At 39.4% G+C, this 15153-nt stretch overlaps 1 protein-coding gene across 2 annotated transcripts; it reads left to right on the top strand.

Annotated features, from left to right (window-relative positions):
• Positions 1-467: 467 nt before the first annotated feature.
• On the top strand, positions 468-14568 carry copz2 (COPI coat complex subunit zeta 2). Of its 2 annotated transcripts, XM_079233121.1 has the most exons (10): positions 468-574; positions 4578-4646; positions 6859-6943; positions 7738-7829; positions 8536-8591; positions 9932-10009; positions 10177-10228; positions 10997-11035; positions 11933-11965; positions 13251-14568. In XM_079233121.1, exons 1-10 carry the CDS (start codon positions 557-559, stop codon positions 13296-13298), a joined length of 570 nt encoding a protein of 189 aa, XP_079089247.1. In that variant the 5' UTR covers positions 468-556; the 3' UTR covers positions 13299-14568. The 2 variants fall into 2 exon arrangements, with proteins under 2 accessions (XP_079089247.1, XP_079089248.1); XM_079233122.1 differs by lacking the exon at positions 11933-11965.
• The last annotated feature ends 585 nt before the right edge of the window (positions 14569-15153 follow it).

The following is a 15153-nucleotide window of genomic DNA, read 5'->3' as shown; positions in this document are numbered from 1 at the left end:
GTAGATTCTTTAAAAACACCAACACAACCTTGTTGCATTATCGCATTTGTTCGGGACTATGTTTTGAGGCGGATTAATACACGTCAATGAGCATTTGTATGAAGGTGGGATTCAACAGTGCCCATGTTGAGGTCACTCAATGTGTTATATTTTTGTAATCGGATAATAATGACACGGTTTTGGCAGCTCAGGTGTAGACTGTTTCTCTACAAATACAGAATATAAATCTCAGACGCAGAATGTCACAGCCTCGCGCTGTAATCTGAACGCCACGGACACACGGAGAGCTGTGCACGACACGGCGGCCTCCGGAAAAGGGAGCAGCACAAAGACTCTTATTGTGAAAGGCCAGAGGAAAAGGGAGGAAAGAAAAGTGTCTGTCGGGAGCGCGCGTCGAGGACTCGTGCTCCTGTGGCTTTGATCCGGTTGGCTGCTGCGGGTGGCGGGGTCGCGCCCGGGCGGCTCCGTGAGAAAGAGAAAAAAGGAAAACGTGAGCGGCGCACTCGCGGTGACAGCAGAGAGTCCACGTCAACACACGAGCAGCACGGCGGCGGCGATGGACTACGCGACTCTGGTGAGCCTCTGCGCGCTGCAGCTTTAGTTTAGAGCTCCAAACGGGAGGTCTGTTCAGGCCCCGCGGCCAAATGTGTGTGTGTTATTTATTTATGTGTGTGTGCTGCTTTTATTAGCGCACGGGACCATTTGTTGCATTATGGCAGTTTCGGAGGTGCGAGATACCGGAGAGAAAGAGGGAGAGAAAGAGGTAAAGAGAGAGGGAAAGAGAGAGGGAGGAGGAGTGATCGGGCAGATCGTTCAGTTCATAAATCAGAAGCGAGGGTTTGATTCATTCTTTAAACACACGGAACGCGATCTTGATCGTGTTACGCGATGGCGGACGCGCGCGCAGGCCCGAGCTGATCGCGGCAGCGTCTCTCGTGCATGACAGCGCGTCTAAAAGACAGTTATTGTTTTTGTGTTTATTCTTCTTCATCTCAACAAGCAGTGGGCTGCTCGGTCGCGGTAACTTCTCTCTGCGTGAGCCGCCAGCTGTCAGCGCTGTGCTTCTCCACGCGAAGCGCAACAGGCGCAACTTTGAGCCTAAAGACTGCGGGACCGGTCAAGGGGGGTGTGCGTGCGCGCGTGTGTGTGTGTGTGTGTGTGTGTGTATGCGCGCGCGTACGTGCGTGTGGTGTGTTTAAATGTCCGCTTGTGTGGAGCGCTGTGTGCACAGATCGGTTGACGTGTAGAGCAGAGTAGGTGCCACGTCCACCGTTCTCTCTCCCTCCCTTTGCCTTGCGCACTATTTATTCAGTCTCTCTCTCTCTCTCTCTCTCTCCTCCCTCCCCCCTCCGGTGTGTCACCCACCCCCTCTTTTAGTGCTATGAAGTAACTAAGTACATTTACTCAATTACTGTAAAGGTTTTTTCTTTTCTCGAGTACCTCCATTGTACTTGTGTATTTCCATGTACCTTGTATGCAGCTGTAGTGCAGTACATCCATGATAATACTCCTAGTTCACTGACAACTACAGATGTATGTTTAACATATCTTAAAAATATGATACTTGGTGAAGATACAACTATTTAACACGTCATTGTAGTTCACAGAGTAAAACTCCACTTCAGCAGGAAGACGTAACACAATGCGCTAGAACTCAATACTCTTTCTCAGATTCTACAGAGTTTTGACCAATTTCAAATACTCCATTCCAAGTTAAAGTTTCAAAATGGTTGAAAGAGTCCATAAGGTTGATAGACTGATTTTTTATTTTAAAAAATAATTTAAAAAAAGGTCAAAACACCCAGTATTATAGACTTTGTGTTAGTGGTTTCTAATGCTGCGTTCACGTAAAAGTTGGAGGTTGGGATTTCTCACTTGAAAATGTCCAACTTCCTAACTCCAAGTGTTCTAGGTGCCCGAGACAAACTGAAGTGTCTTTGGCGAGTGTACGCAGAGTCTTTGCATGTGTAATCATTTTTAATTTACATGCAGAACAGGTTTCACTATAGTCTGTAGTTTTAATCAAATGCAGGCAAACAAACTTTACGTTCCTTTTGAGTTGATGGTTTACCGGTTCACAGCGGACGCGTCAGTCGTGTGACGTCAGACATCTGCTTCCTCGCTAGGTCGGGGGGAGGTGCGTTCAGGAACCGAGACTGCGTGGCGTTCCGTTGTGCTTTTTCTAGTCGGAGATGTCAGAGTTCCAAGTTATCAAACGCACCTTCTTGTCAGTCTTGTCAAATCCTGCACCGTTCTGATCAATGATGCTCTTAGTGATGGTGAGTAAAATAAAGGTTGGTGCAAACCAATATCAGTAATCAATTGAACAAAGAAAGAAAATAAATATGTTATTGACACAGATCACAGGTCAGTGTTGTCCAGTTAAAAAGAAATTGCCAATACTGACGAAAAATAGTGTAGTAATACATTAAATGAGAAAAGGAAATAAAATATAAAAAACATAAAAGGAAAGGGACTCATAAAATGCTTGGAGGATGAATTAAAAAGTGATACAACAAAAATAGAGGAAAACCACAAATACACTACTGCATCATGTAAAATGCTTTATGGAGACTGTTGTTTGAGAGTGAAACATGAAACAGTCGGTAAGCACCTCGAAGCTGCTGTCACTTACTCTGGATCACGGTATCAGCTGAATACGTAGGAAATGTATGTCGTGTCCATAATGTGGTAAACATCCCAAAATAAATCTGATTTGCAGTTAAGACAACTGCCAAGTTCAAGTCCAAATTAGCCAGAAGCTTTGATGTTGTTTTTTTCCAACCGTCTCCAGACGTCTAAATTGGTCTTCTGGTTTTGTCTGTATCCGTGACCCACTTAAAAACCGCACACTCCAGAGAAAATCTTTGTTTGAACCAAACAGCCACTTTGTTTTTTTGACAGTTTAAGCATTTAGCTCGCCATGTTGAGCCAGAAACTTCCTCCTCTTAACTCAGTTTGACCCTGCAGAGGACTCGTACCTCCACAATAGACAATCCCCTCTAATTCCCACGGCTATTCCCAACTATGTGACCGTTACAATACTCCGTTTGCATCGCTATGTTATCATCGAGCTGTTGATCCCGAGGAAGCCACTTTAGTGGGGAGGTGTGTTCATCGTCCCATGTGAAGAGCGGTTCCCTCGAGGACAGGGCAGGACGGGGATCAGCAGCCGGTTGCACCAGTGGTTTAGACGTTTAAACTTTGTCTAGTTATAAAGTACAGTGTTCACTAAATGATAACCTTGTTGCACCCGGCTAACTACCTCGATCTATACCAACTGCTGATGTGTGACTGTTGCACACCTGATAAAAACAAGTAAAACAAGTTCTATGGACTATGGTCGGCCACAAAAGATCAAAAGATTATTGAATACTTTTATATATCGTCCACTTAGTGGTTACTTGGGGGGTCAGGGAGTAGGAGGTAGACGGGAAGTTGCATCATAGCATGTCAGTGAAATTCCAGCATGGAAGATTCTGTGTCAAAGAAAACTATATTATTTTGTGTTTGGGGTTATTATTCTTATTGATGGAGCTTGGAAATAATCAAACCTTTAAGCTTTTAGAAAGCGATATGGTTCAACTTAAGTTAAACACATATAAAAGAATAATATAAAAAATTTAATAATACATTCAATAGCAACGTCAATAGCAACGTCGAAAGTCTGCGTTTGGTGCAACAATTCAAGACCGTCTCAGGCCAGTTCTTGAAAATATGAAATGCAAAACATAGGTTTTGCGTATTAATGGCCCAGAACTTCTTTTTCAGGACTACATTAAGTTACAAAACTAAAGTTTGGTTTCGGCAACAAAACCTCATATTTTGGGTTTAGGAAAACCGCCATGAACGTGACGTCGAACGGTTTAAAGTCCTTTTAGGTTTAAAGTCTATCTAACTTTATTCTGTAGACCTCAGTGTCAAAATGTCTTTGTCAAAGCTAAGTCAACTTTGGACCAAAGTCTGAAATACAGAGTTACTTTTTGAATGTAGATCACAAAATTACTATTTATCTTTCGCAAAAAGTGATTTTACACCCAGGTAGACCCAGATCAGCCACTATCAGACCAGTATGTTGCCTGAAACAAAAAGTAGTTGATACAAATACATCTTCATCCTCATCGTCGTCTTCATTCTCCCGTAAACCATGATGCAAGCTGGGAAAATTGTACGGTGGATGTTGTGAGTTCCTGGTCTAAGTTCTGTGATACACTCTGACTCTGATTCTATGCTAGTCAGTGCATAACAGAACTTTGTCTCGGGTCTGAAAACACTACGGACGGACAGAGCGACGACTGAGCCGAATACTGGACAACATCTCTTGGCATTTCCACATCTGGTAAATAAAACAAAGCTGGGCGACAAAACAAAAGCACAACAGTCTGCAGGTTGAACTGGGCGTCTCCTGTGTGTACAGGGTGTTGCTGGGAGAGCCAGCTTTACCTGGATGATTAAGGTTGAGGCAACACGCCGGTCAGATGCTTTTCCTGTTGCTGAGGCGAGACCTCTCCCAGCCTTCCTGAGGTGACGCGGCAACGCGGAAATATTGAAGACGTTCTCTCCGTTTGTTGTTGCAGGAACCCTCCCTCTACACGGTGAAAGCTCTGTTCATTCTTGACAATGATGGCAACAGACTTCTGTCAAAGGTAAGGTGAACGCACATTAACCCTTATCTTAATTTACTGCGGACCATCCGGATAAGCACTTCAAGCATTTCATTCACTGTGGAAAAAAACCCTGCTGTAGCTTGTTTATTACAAGGATTCCACAGAAAGACTATTTAAAGCCCCATTTCAAATGGTTACAGCCTTTATAACTCCTCTTAAGGAATGGCTCCATTTCAATATGCTTTTTTTGCTGCAGTAAAATACTGGAGTTCCTTTTTTCCCTGGACAAGTTCATTTCTGTGGTTCAACCAGCCGGTTCTGCCGAGTGAAGCTAATGTAGAAGTGTTTTAATACATTCTCTTTACTGACTGATTGTATAGAAGTCTATGGGAACATTACTCTACTTCTCTCTTGATTTTGTAAAACATTGTAAACATGAGTTTATTTCTCAATCTCTAGTCTCAAGTCTTCAATACAGCGTGATGTTTATTTAGTAAATTATGGTCCATTTAGAGCAGGGGTGCCCAATACGTCGATCGCGATCTACCAGTCGTTCACGATCTACCAGTCGTTCACGAAGGTAGTGCGGGTAGATCGCGTGTCATTAAAAACAAATAAAAATTAGACTTTTTTTTTTTTTTTTTTTTTACTTTTTCAAAAACGCAGCTCCCAGTGTGCAAATGAGTAGGCTCGTTCTAAAGACGAGAGCAGGCAGGAGCAGCAGGGGGCGGAGTCAAACAACTGCGGTCAAGTAAGACGCCTTCAGATGCCTTCAAATTATACACAGGAAGTCACAGAAAAAGTGACTAAAAATATATATTTATGTAGAAATGTGTGTGTAGATGCATCCCTTGTTCTTTTTATGTCTGCCTGTGAAATACATTGCTACTGGTTTTATGTGTTATGTAAATAAGATTTTGTATTATCAACCACATAAGATACATTTTTTAGTTATACATGAGACTAATAGTCAAAAATCCAGCGTTAAGTATTACAACTACACATAAAATAAGGATTTTCTACAACACTTGGTGTTTGCTGTCAGATCTAAGAGCCAATCAGTTCTCTGATGTGGCGACAGCCAGGCGTTTCCCATCATGCACTGCGTATATATATGTATGTATGTATGTATGTATATATATATATATATATATATATATATATATATATATATACATATATATATATATATATATATATATATATATATATATATATATATACGTGTATATATATATATATATATACGTGTATATATATATATATATATACGTGTATATATATATATATATACGTGTATATATATATATATATACGTGTATATATATATATATATATACGTGTATATATATATATATACGTGTGTATATATATATATATATACGTATATATATATATATATATATACGTGTATATATATATATATATACGTATATATATATATATATATACGTATATATATATATATATATACGTATATATATATATATATATATATACGTATATATATATATATACGTATATATATGTATATATATGTATATATATGTATATATATATATATACGTATATATATATATGTATATATATATATATATATATATACGTATATATATATATATATATATATATATATATATATATATATATATATATATATATATATATATACGTATATATATATATATATATATATATACGTATATATATATATATATATATATATATATATATATATATATGTATATATGTATATATATATATATATATATATATATGTATATATATATATATATATATATATATATATATATATATATATATGTATATATATGTATATATATGTATATATATATATATATATATATATATATATGTATATATATGTATATATATATATATATATATATATATATATATATATGTATATATATGTATATATATATGTGTGTGTGTGTATTTACCATTATTAATGTAGGTAGATCTTTTTAACTTGGTCATTTTAAAAGTAGCTCGCGAGCCAAAAAAGTGTGGGCACCCCTGAGTCAAACGGACCATAAATCAGGGGATGCTTTAAGGCGGGGCTACAAGATAATTGACGGGTCTCTATCGGAGTGGTCTCTCTGCCACCTCCGCGTTCAGACCAGAATGAAATTGAATGTGTGTGTGTGTGTGTGTGTGTGTGTGTGTGTGTGTGTGTGTGTGTGTGTGTGTGTGTGTGTGTGTGTGTGTGTGTGTGTGTGTGTTTCAGTACTACGACCCCGAGCTCTACCCCTCCATTAAAGAACAGAAGAACTTTGAGAAGAACATCTTCAACAAGACGCACAAAGCCGACAGTAGGTTTCCTCTCTCTGTCTCCGCCCACGTGTCTCGCTCTACACTTGTACGTGATGCTAGCCTAAAGCTACTTTGTTAGTGTGAACATTTCGGATTTTCCGTTCACTTTTGTTGGCTACGTGAGACACAACGGACTCTTTTTCTGTTTCACACCGCTGATACCTGAGTCTCTGCCCCAGGTCTCCTTATCACCCGCCTGGCATATTCCTCCTTTTGTTCAAAAACTCCTCCTTCATTCCTCCTTTTCTCCTCTCCTCTCCCCTCTTTCTTCTCCCATGTCACGCTATATCCCCACTCTTTCCCTCCCGCCTCATCCTCCCTTTGTCCTGCTCTTCTCCCCTTCCTTGAAGCATCCCAGTTCTCTCCCTCCTTCTCTCTCTCTCGTCCGTTCTCCTTCCACAGCTTCTACTCGTGTTTGCTTTCCTTCTTTTTCCCGTCCTTTCCTTCCTCCCTCTCTCAGGGAAAAAAAGATATGAACTTTTCTCACCCTCATATAATTTCCTTCCTTCACCTCCCTCCTTGCCCTTCTTTGTCCCTTCTCTGCACCCTCTCTTTGTCGTCTCCTCTCATCCTTGATGTCTCCTTCCTCATTCCGACCTCCTTGTGACAATCATCCCTTTCCCTTTTTCTATTTTCCCCCCTATACTCTTCTATAAATCATCATGTTGTATTTGTCTGTGCTATTAAACGTACCCTAGAATTGGAATGAAATATAGTCATTGTGTGAATAAAAGAGGTATTCTTGTCCTCTCTGCATCCTGAACCCATCCCTCTCTCCGTCTTCTTTCTGTAGACGAGATCGCTTTCGTGGAGGGGATGACCGTCGTCTATAAGAGCAGTATAGATCTCTTCTTCTATGTGGTGGGAAGTGCTCAGGAGAACGAGGTAGGGGGCTTTTTGTTTCCCTTCTCTGGGCTTTTAAGCAAACCTTACCACGGAAAACCGTTGGGGACTAATTTCAGCAGCCGGATGGTGTGTGTGGGACTGATTTAAAAATAAAGTACAGCTTTTGGACAGTACAAAACAAATAAATAGATTATCACTGGCCTCATCCTTTTATTGTGCGCGCACACACACACACACACACACACACACACACACACACACACACACACACACACACACACACACACCCCTGAAGGGAATGTTAAAAACGATCATACCATCCTATTGTGAGGAAAATAATCACATTTGAGTCACAACCAGAACAAATAATGGTATCTATGGCACGTGGAAGATTACTAATCCTAGCTATATATATATATATATATATATATATATATATATATATATATATATATATATATATATATATATATATATATATATATATATATATATATATATATATATATATTTATTTATTTATTTATTTTTTTTTTGAATTAATGTACTTCAAATGTTCAGTGTTTTACTGATTAAAAATAAATAAATGATGCAGACGAATGCTAATGTCGCTCTTTGTCTGCAGGTAACATGCCAGATCAAACGTCCGTCCTTTTGTAGCTTGTTCTTTAATTTTACTCACAAGTGACCGTACTGAATGAATGAATCTTCAACATCAGTGCCATTTCTCTTTCCCCCTCTCTAGCTGATGCTGGTGTCGGTACTGAGCTGCCTGTTTGAGTCCCTCAGTCAGATCCTCAGGTATGTACTGTAGAAGAAAACATAAGAGTTACACGAAAGAGAATTATCGTCATGAAGGGCATTTTACATCTAAAAAAACATTGACAAGAAATACAATATCTTGCTCTGCTGACGTCGGACAGCTTCAGTCATGTTGCTGGCGTGACGGGGACATTTTTCACTGACTTTTCTCCATGCACTGAGCATCGTCATGTAGCCTCATCCTCATTATCATCATCATCAGTGCTAATGGTAATCCACACAAACACTGCCATCCCTCCACCAGAGCCTCTCACGGGGACGCTGAGTCTCCTTGTTGAATTTAAAATGCAGCCGTGTGTATTTATTATTATTTTACCTGAAAGAGAATGGTGATTTATCTTGAAATAGAAAATGAAAGCTGACTGACGACATAATGACAACTAGTCCCATATTTTTAGATATTTAACACTTCAGAGTGTGTGTGTGTGTGTGTGTGTGTGTGTGTGTGTGTGTGTGTGTGTGTGTGTGTGTGTGTGTGTGTTGATGTATGTTGCACACCAGGATCCGTCATTGTTGACTGCAGCATTGTCAGCCACAGAACAGCGGCGGATGTGGTTGCTATGGGAACCCATGCAGTCGTAATGCAGAGTGTGAGCGGCGGGGACGTTGAGAGATTATATTATTATACAGCATGAAAGATAATAGGCTATTCTAAATTGCGACGTGCAAAATGTAAATGTCCAGGTCGGAGTGTTGCAGTATCAAATCAGTGAATGCTGAATGGTAAATGCTCTTGATTAGTGATTAGGAGACACAATGTGATATTAAAGAAACAGTAGACAGTTTGGGAGAAATAGTTTTAGAAGATTGATGTTCCTCTCATGTCTTTGCATCAGGCGTGGAGCCGGAGCCATAAGGCGATTAGCTTAGCATAAAGACTGGTAGCATCTCCTTGTTTCATTTATACATAAACGTAAAACATAAATGTAGTTTTACTGGGAAATTACAAGTTGTATTTATATGTTGCTCCAATTTAACCTTTTTCGGACCAGCACTCCGTAAAGCATATCCCTGCTTTATGCTGTATTTGACTCTAAATGGACCATCATTTACTAAATGAATATCATGCTGGATTGAAGAAGAAGTTGTTCTCTTGTGGTCTTTAGAGGTGAAGGTGTGTCTTTGAGTTTGAGTCAGGCTAACCTTCCCCTGGCTCCAGCGTCAATCTGTTCATGGGATTGGAGACAAGAGGGGGAACAACCGCATTTTCCAAAAAATGTCAAACTGTTCCTTTAATTACTTAATCACATTTGACTTCATAATACTCTGGGATCTCCCCAAAAATGTAATGAACCGGATTGTTACTTTTTTCGTTGCAGGAAGAATGTTGAGCGGAGGGGTTTACTGGACAACATGGAAGGAGTGTTCCTGATTGTGGACGAGATCATCGATGGAGGGTAAGAGAAAATAAACAGGCAATTCTGACTAGTTTACATATGAATTATTATTTGTCTTCTGAGTGTTGATGAATCTATTATTCATATAGTTTTATAATAATTGTCCCTGACCTGCTTTTGCTGTACTCAGACTTGATTGTTGTAGTTTTTCTTTATCCTGTTGCTAGGGTGATTCTGGAGAGTGACCCCCAGCAGGTCCTACAGAAGGTCAACTACAGGGTAAGATGACTGTCCGTCACTCCCAACGAACCAATTGCAACGATTTGTTTCTTGCTTTGAATCATTGGAATGTCAAATGGAAAACAAATGTTATGTTTTCAAGCAGCTGTTTGGCCTGTTCACAACGAGGCTTCCAGAAAAACTTTTCTATATTTTCCAACTTGCTAGAGGAAAAGTAAAGGGATCACAAAATACATGTTACTGTATCACAATTGTTTCGCAAAAAATGTCATGGTGATTCAACCGATAGTTGTCCAGTTGTATTTTGATTTGGACCAAAGTGGTGGCCAATTACCACCATTATGAGTTTGCTAATGTTCTCTCGATTTGCTAATGTTGTTAGCAAACTAATGTTAACGTTCATTGGAATGATTATGCTGAACCTTCTTTTTTCTTCGTTGTTTTGTAACGTTAGTTTGCTAACAAAGTTACCACAGCTAGCTAACGTTATCATAAGGTTAGTACAAGCTATTTGCTGCCTAAACTTACTTATGCTAGCTAGCTAACTTTATCATACTCACAAGGTTAGTACAAGTTATTTGACGTTTAATGTTACCTTACATAGCCTCATAAATTCCAGTCAAAATCTTAAGGTAGCATTGTTTACCCTGGTCTTATTGGTGGAGATTGTGTGGCCTATTGAAACTAATGAACGGATGCTATTGTGTCCTGGAGGATCGTCTCCGGACAAGGGGGGGGGGGTGGTGGTGTACGCGTGACTTTTGCGTTTTACACGTATAAACACACTGATGTCATTTTGTTTTACAGGCGGATGAAAACCCATTGTCGGAACAAAGCATGGCCCAGGTAACACACACATACATGTACATGACACTGCACAGTTACACACATGCATATCACAGTTTGCCCCTTTTTCTACTCTTGGTGCTAAACTTAACTAACAGTCTGCCGGGTGTAGCTTCATATTTACCACATAGACATGAGCGGTGTCAATCTACTCGGCTCACTCCTGGCAAGGAAGCGGGTTACCCAAAATGCGGGGACTTTTCCATCAATCCTGTATCCTGCCAGGCCACATGACCTCCACCTTTTTAGAAGAAGGTCACGTGGACGAATTTAGAACGCAGATCTGAAAAATGTGCTTTGTTTTGTATTGGTCGCAAGTTCAGAAACCAAAGAAGAAACGGACCAAATAACAAACTTCACATTTAACAGAATCATGTACTTGGGGTGCTTTCACACCTCTCCTGTTGGGTTCGATCCCCCGGTTAGGAGGGTTCCTTTGGGCTAATGGGGAAGCTGTTTATCTGAAACCCGAACCGAGGTCGCACCAAATGAGCCCGACTACAGGGGGTGAAAGCACCTTACAGACCCACTATTCTGCACGTTTACCTCATCTCTACACTGTTATTAACATGTGTTCTCCCAGCTGCTTCTCTCTGATTACCGTGAGATGCTTGTTTAACAGGAAGTTGAGGGCTCTCTGACGGAGTGATTGGTGGCGGTTTGACATTCCGTTGTCAAATTCACCGGCTGCATGCTAACGCTTTTAGCAGCAGCTAGCTTTGCTTCTGCTCCAAAGCAGCGGACGGCACTAACAGGCTATTTACATGGGTCAACAAGATCCCTCTTTAAATACTGGACGGATGGGGAACTGTATCTCCGATCAGAGAACCCTCCTGCCACATTTACTTCAACAGCATGCTCTGAGCTATTCTTTATCTCTTTCTTTAACCCTGACAGCACATAACAGAGAAACTGGCGCTGACCACTAACGTAAGTCTCTACTAACTGCACAACAGCCCTGCACTGCACGACACCGCTTGTGGTACCATAACATTGTATAGTACTGGAACGCTCCACTACCTGGCCAATGTTTTTACATTTTTAAAGGTTAAAATATATATATATATATATATATATATATATATATATATATATATATATATATATATATATATATATATATATATATATATATATGTATGTATATATGTGTGTGTGTGTGTGTGTGTGTGTGTGTGTGCACACATGTCACACAAATCATGAAGTAAAAAAAGAACATGTTTGTTCCTCTGGTGCTTGCAGTTTTCTAGAGAAACACAAACATGGCTCTTTCTTGGGTTCTCGGAAAAAAATGACACCTGCGTGACGTAGTCACGTTTCACACACAAGACGTGGCTGCCCCCAAAAAAGACCAGTGACACTCTGGAAGAAATATCAGGGGCCAGACTATCGATTTCATTATTTACAAAGTAATAAAAGGTTACCCATAATGCAGAAAGAATAGGTACTACTATATTATAGTACTACTGTGTACAGGTGTTATATTTGCATCTTTCCTGATCAAGGATTCATAGAACCGTAGTTACCTTCGTAACTCGTTGTACAGTGAGGAGCACTAAACTGATGCAAGCGGCAGTAGAACTAATGTGACTGCATTTCCCAGGATCCCACACTGAATGTTATCTGAGCTCCATGTGTCCCCTGCTGTTAAAAGGAGGAACTGCAACCTCAGTGCTTTAATCTTGCTATGAGGTAGAGGGATTCATGACGACCCCGGTGGTGGAATCTGATGTTGGTCATGGAAAGATGAAATTGTCCAAACTGCCAAGCCCCACCCCCCCACCTCCAAAAAAACAAAACAACAACAACATAAAAGCAACAGACGGCTCTCTCCTTCTATATTGCGATTTTATTGAAGCTCCTGTCAAAATATATTTAAATTATGCACATTTTAATCATATTTTATTTAACAAAATTGTAATAGTTTGTATAACCAGTATAGTTATTTTCCCTGTTGTACACTTTCAACATGGAGGCATTGAACGCAGTTGTCTGAACGTGTGCTTAGTCTGCCCTCTAGTGGCAGAACTGAGGCACTGCAGCGCCATACAAGTTCTGAAAGGCATAAACAAACATCTAAAACACATTTGTATCATTAAACATGTGTATTACGTTTCATATTTCATGGGGTTAATGTTTTATGGGTCATTCTTTTTCACATATACATCATACTGCATTGTGTCTTATTTTGCGTGCTTCCTCTCTGCTCCCCCAGGTTCTGCAGTCGGCCAAGGAGCAGATCAAGTGGTCCATTCTGAAATGACCCGGACCAGACGCATTCAGGATTGTTAAGGAAGCTCTAGAGAACATCTTTAGTCCCAAAGCTTATTATTTTAAAGGAGAAGGCTTCAGGGAAGGGTTGTTACAAGCCTGACAGGCTGCTTTATGGAGCAGCTAACCAGCAAGTAATAGGATTATCTTTCTTGTGTGACGGCATTTTGTTACATTGTGTGAGACGTGTAATGGACTCATTTGGTTCGGGAGCAATGTTGGCTCATATACTCATGCAGGTGTGACGTTTATCAGGCCAAATGACATCAGGGAACCGAAGCGGGATGTGGAGAACTCTGGTCTCAAGTTTTTCAGTCACTAATCTATCGCCTTTATTTTGGTTACTCAAGAGAATTTGACGGATGTATTTCAGCTGTTTTGCATATTGCTGATGTGTACAATTTACACTGTTTCATACAGGAAGACAACCCCCTTCCAAAAAAACTAAACTAAAAGTTACATAAAATGTTACCTATGCTAGGCAGAAAAAAGAAATATCTGCAAATGCAAGACAAAAAGCTGACTAAAATAAAATAATCATATAAACCATGTCCTTTAACAGGGTAAGTTCATATACACACACACACACACACACACACACACACACACACACACAGACACAGACACAGACAGATTCCTGCACTGAATTTCTCAGTTTAATAACGTTTATTGTGCTCCGTAAACGACATAAAGCTAAGTTAAAAAGAATGTAATGACACTAAACAAATGTTAGCACCATGTGTGAGATGGAATATGTTACTGTAAAAAAAACAGTGGAATTCTCTCATGAAGTTAAATTAATATTTGTACATATAATTGATCTTAAAGGGACCTTACAGATTATAAAAAAAGATTATGCAGAATAATATCTATTTTCTGAGACTTAACGATGTTAATAGATATTACATATTTTCTTAGTTGAGATGAAGAAAAAGCCAAATACATTTTGTTACATTTGGATGTTGACATTTTTTTTCTGATGTAGTTTTGTCTGTCCACTATTTGTGAGATTGATAATACATTTAATAGAGAATAAAATAATAATTTATTCTTTTTGAATTGTCCTGTTGGTTTTGCTCATGTTTTTATTTATTCTTCAAAAATACTAATAATGTCAAAAGTACAATTAATTAGCTCTCTGTGCACCCATCATCCAATCAGGAGTCAGATCTACGACCCTAATGGATATGAATGAACCTTGTAGACGCAGCTCAGTGTCGTGGGTGTGGTCAGGGATGTTATTGGTAGTGACGTCAGGAAGACACGTGCTTATACTGCCCCAGCCAATGATTCGTTCTGGTTTTCCTCCGGAGCAATGTGATTGCTTGGGTGCAAATAAAGCTTATTAAGGATCTATTTGTTCATTTATATTATTTTGACTGACTCAGTAATAAAATAGAAGTGAGGCTCGAAATAAATATTTTAAAAAAGCATATAGTAAACACTTTATATTTTGATATTCTGATGTTAAAAAGAGTAATAATTCGCTATAAAATAAAAAATAATAATTCCAATCAACCCATCAACATGTCAGCAGATCAACATATTGTAGATTATATCCTGTAGTATGTTCACACATGAGGCCTGTGTGATAACCTTGTTAGAAACATGGAGACTGTTCAGCCCACACATTACTACTACAACACTACAAGCGGCGTCTAAGAAACTGTGGAGGAAAAAGTGAGTTGAAAGAAAAAAAGAAAAGATAAACAAATATTTTTACTTTATGTGTAATATAAAACTGCATTTCACTGACATCTGCCGACGGCCCAGCCCGGTCACGTGACCTGCCTCCTGTGGCAGCCGGTGCCGCCGTTGGTGATGTTCCATTCATGTTCATGCCCTGA

The sequence above is a fragment of the Taurulus bubalis genome (genome assembly GCF_910589615.1).
Source record: "Taurulus bubalis genome assembly, chromosome: 17".
In the NCBI taxonomy this organism is placed as follows: domain Eukaryota; kingdom Metazoa; phylum Chordata; class Actinopteri; order Perciformes; family Cottidae; genus Taurulus; species Taurulus bubalis.
Note: the sequence above shows the minus strand (reverse complement) of the source record. Positions and strands in the feature narration are given on the sequence as shown.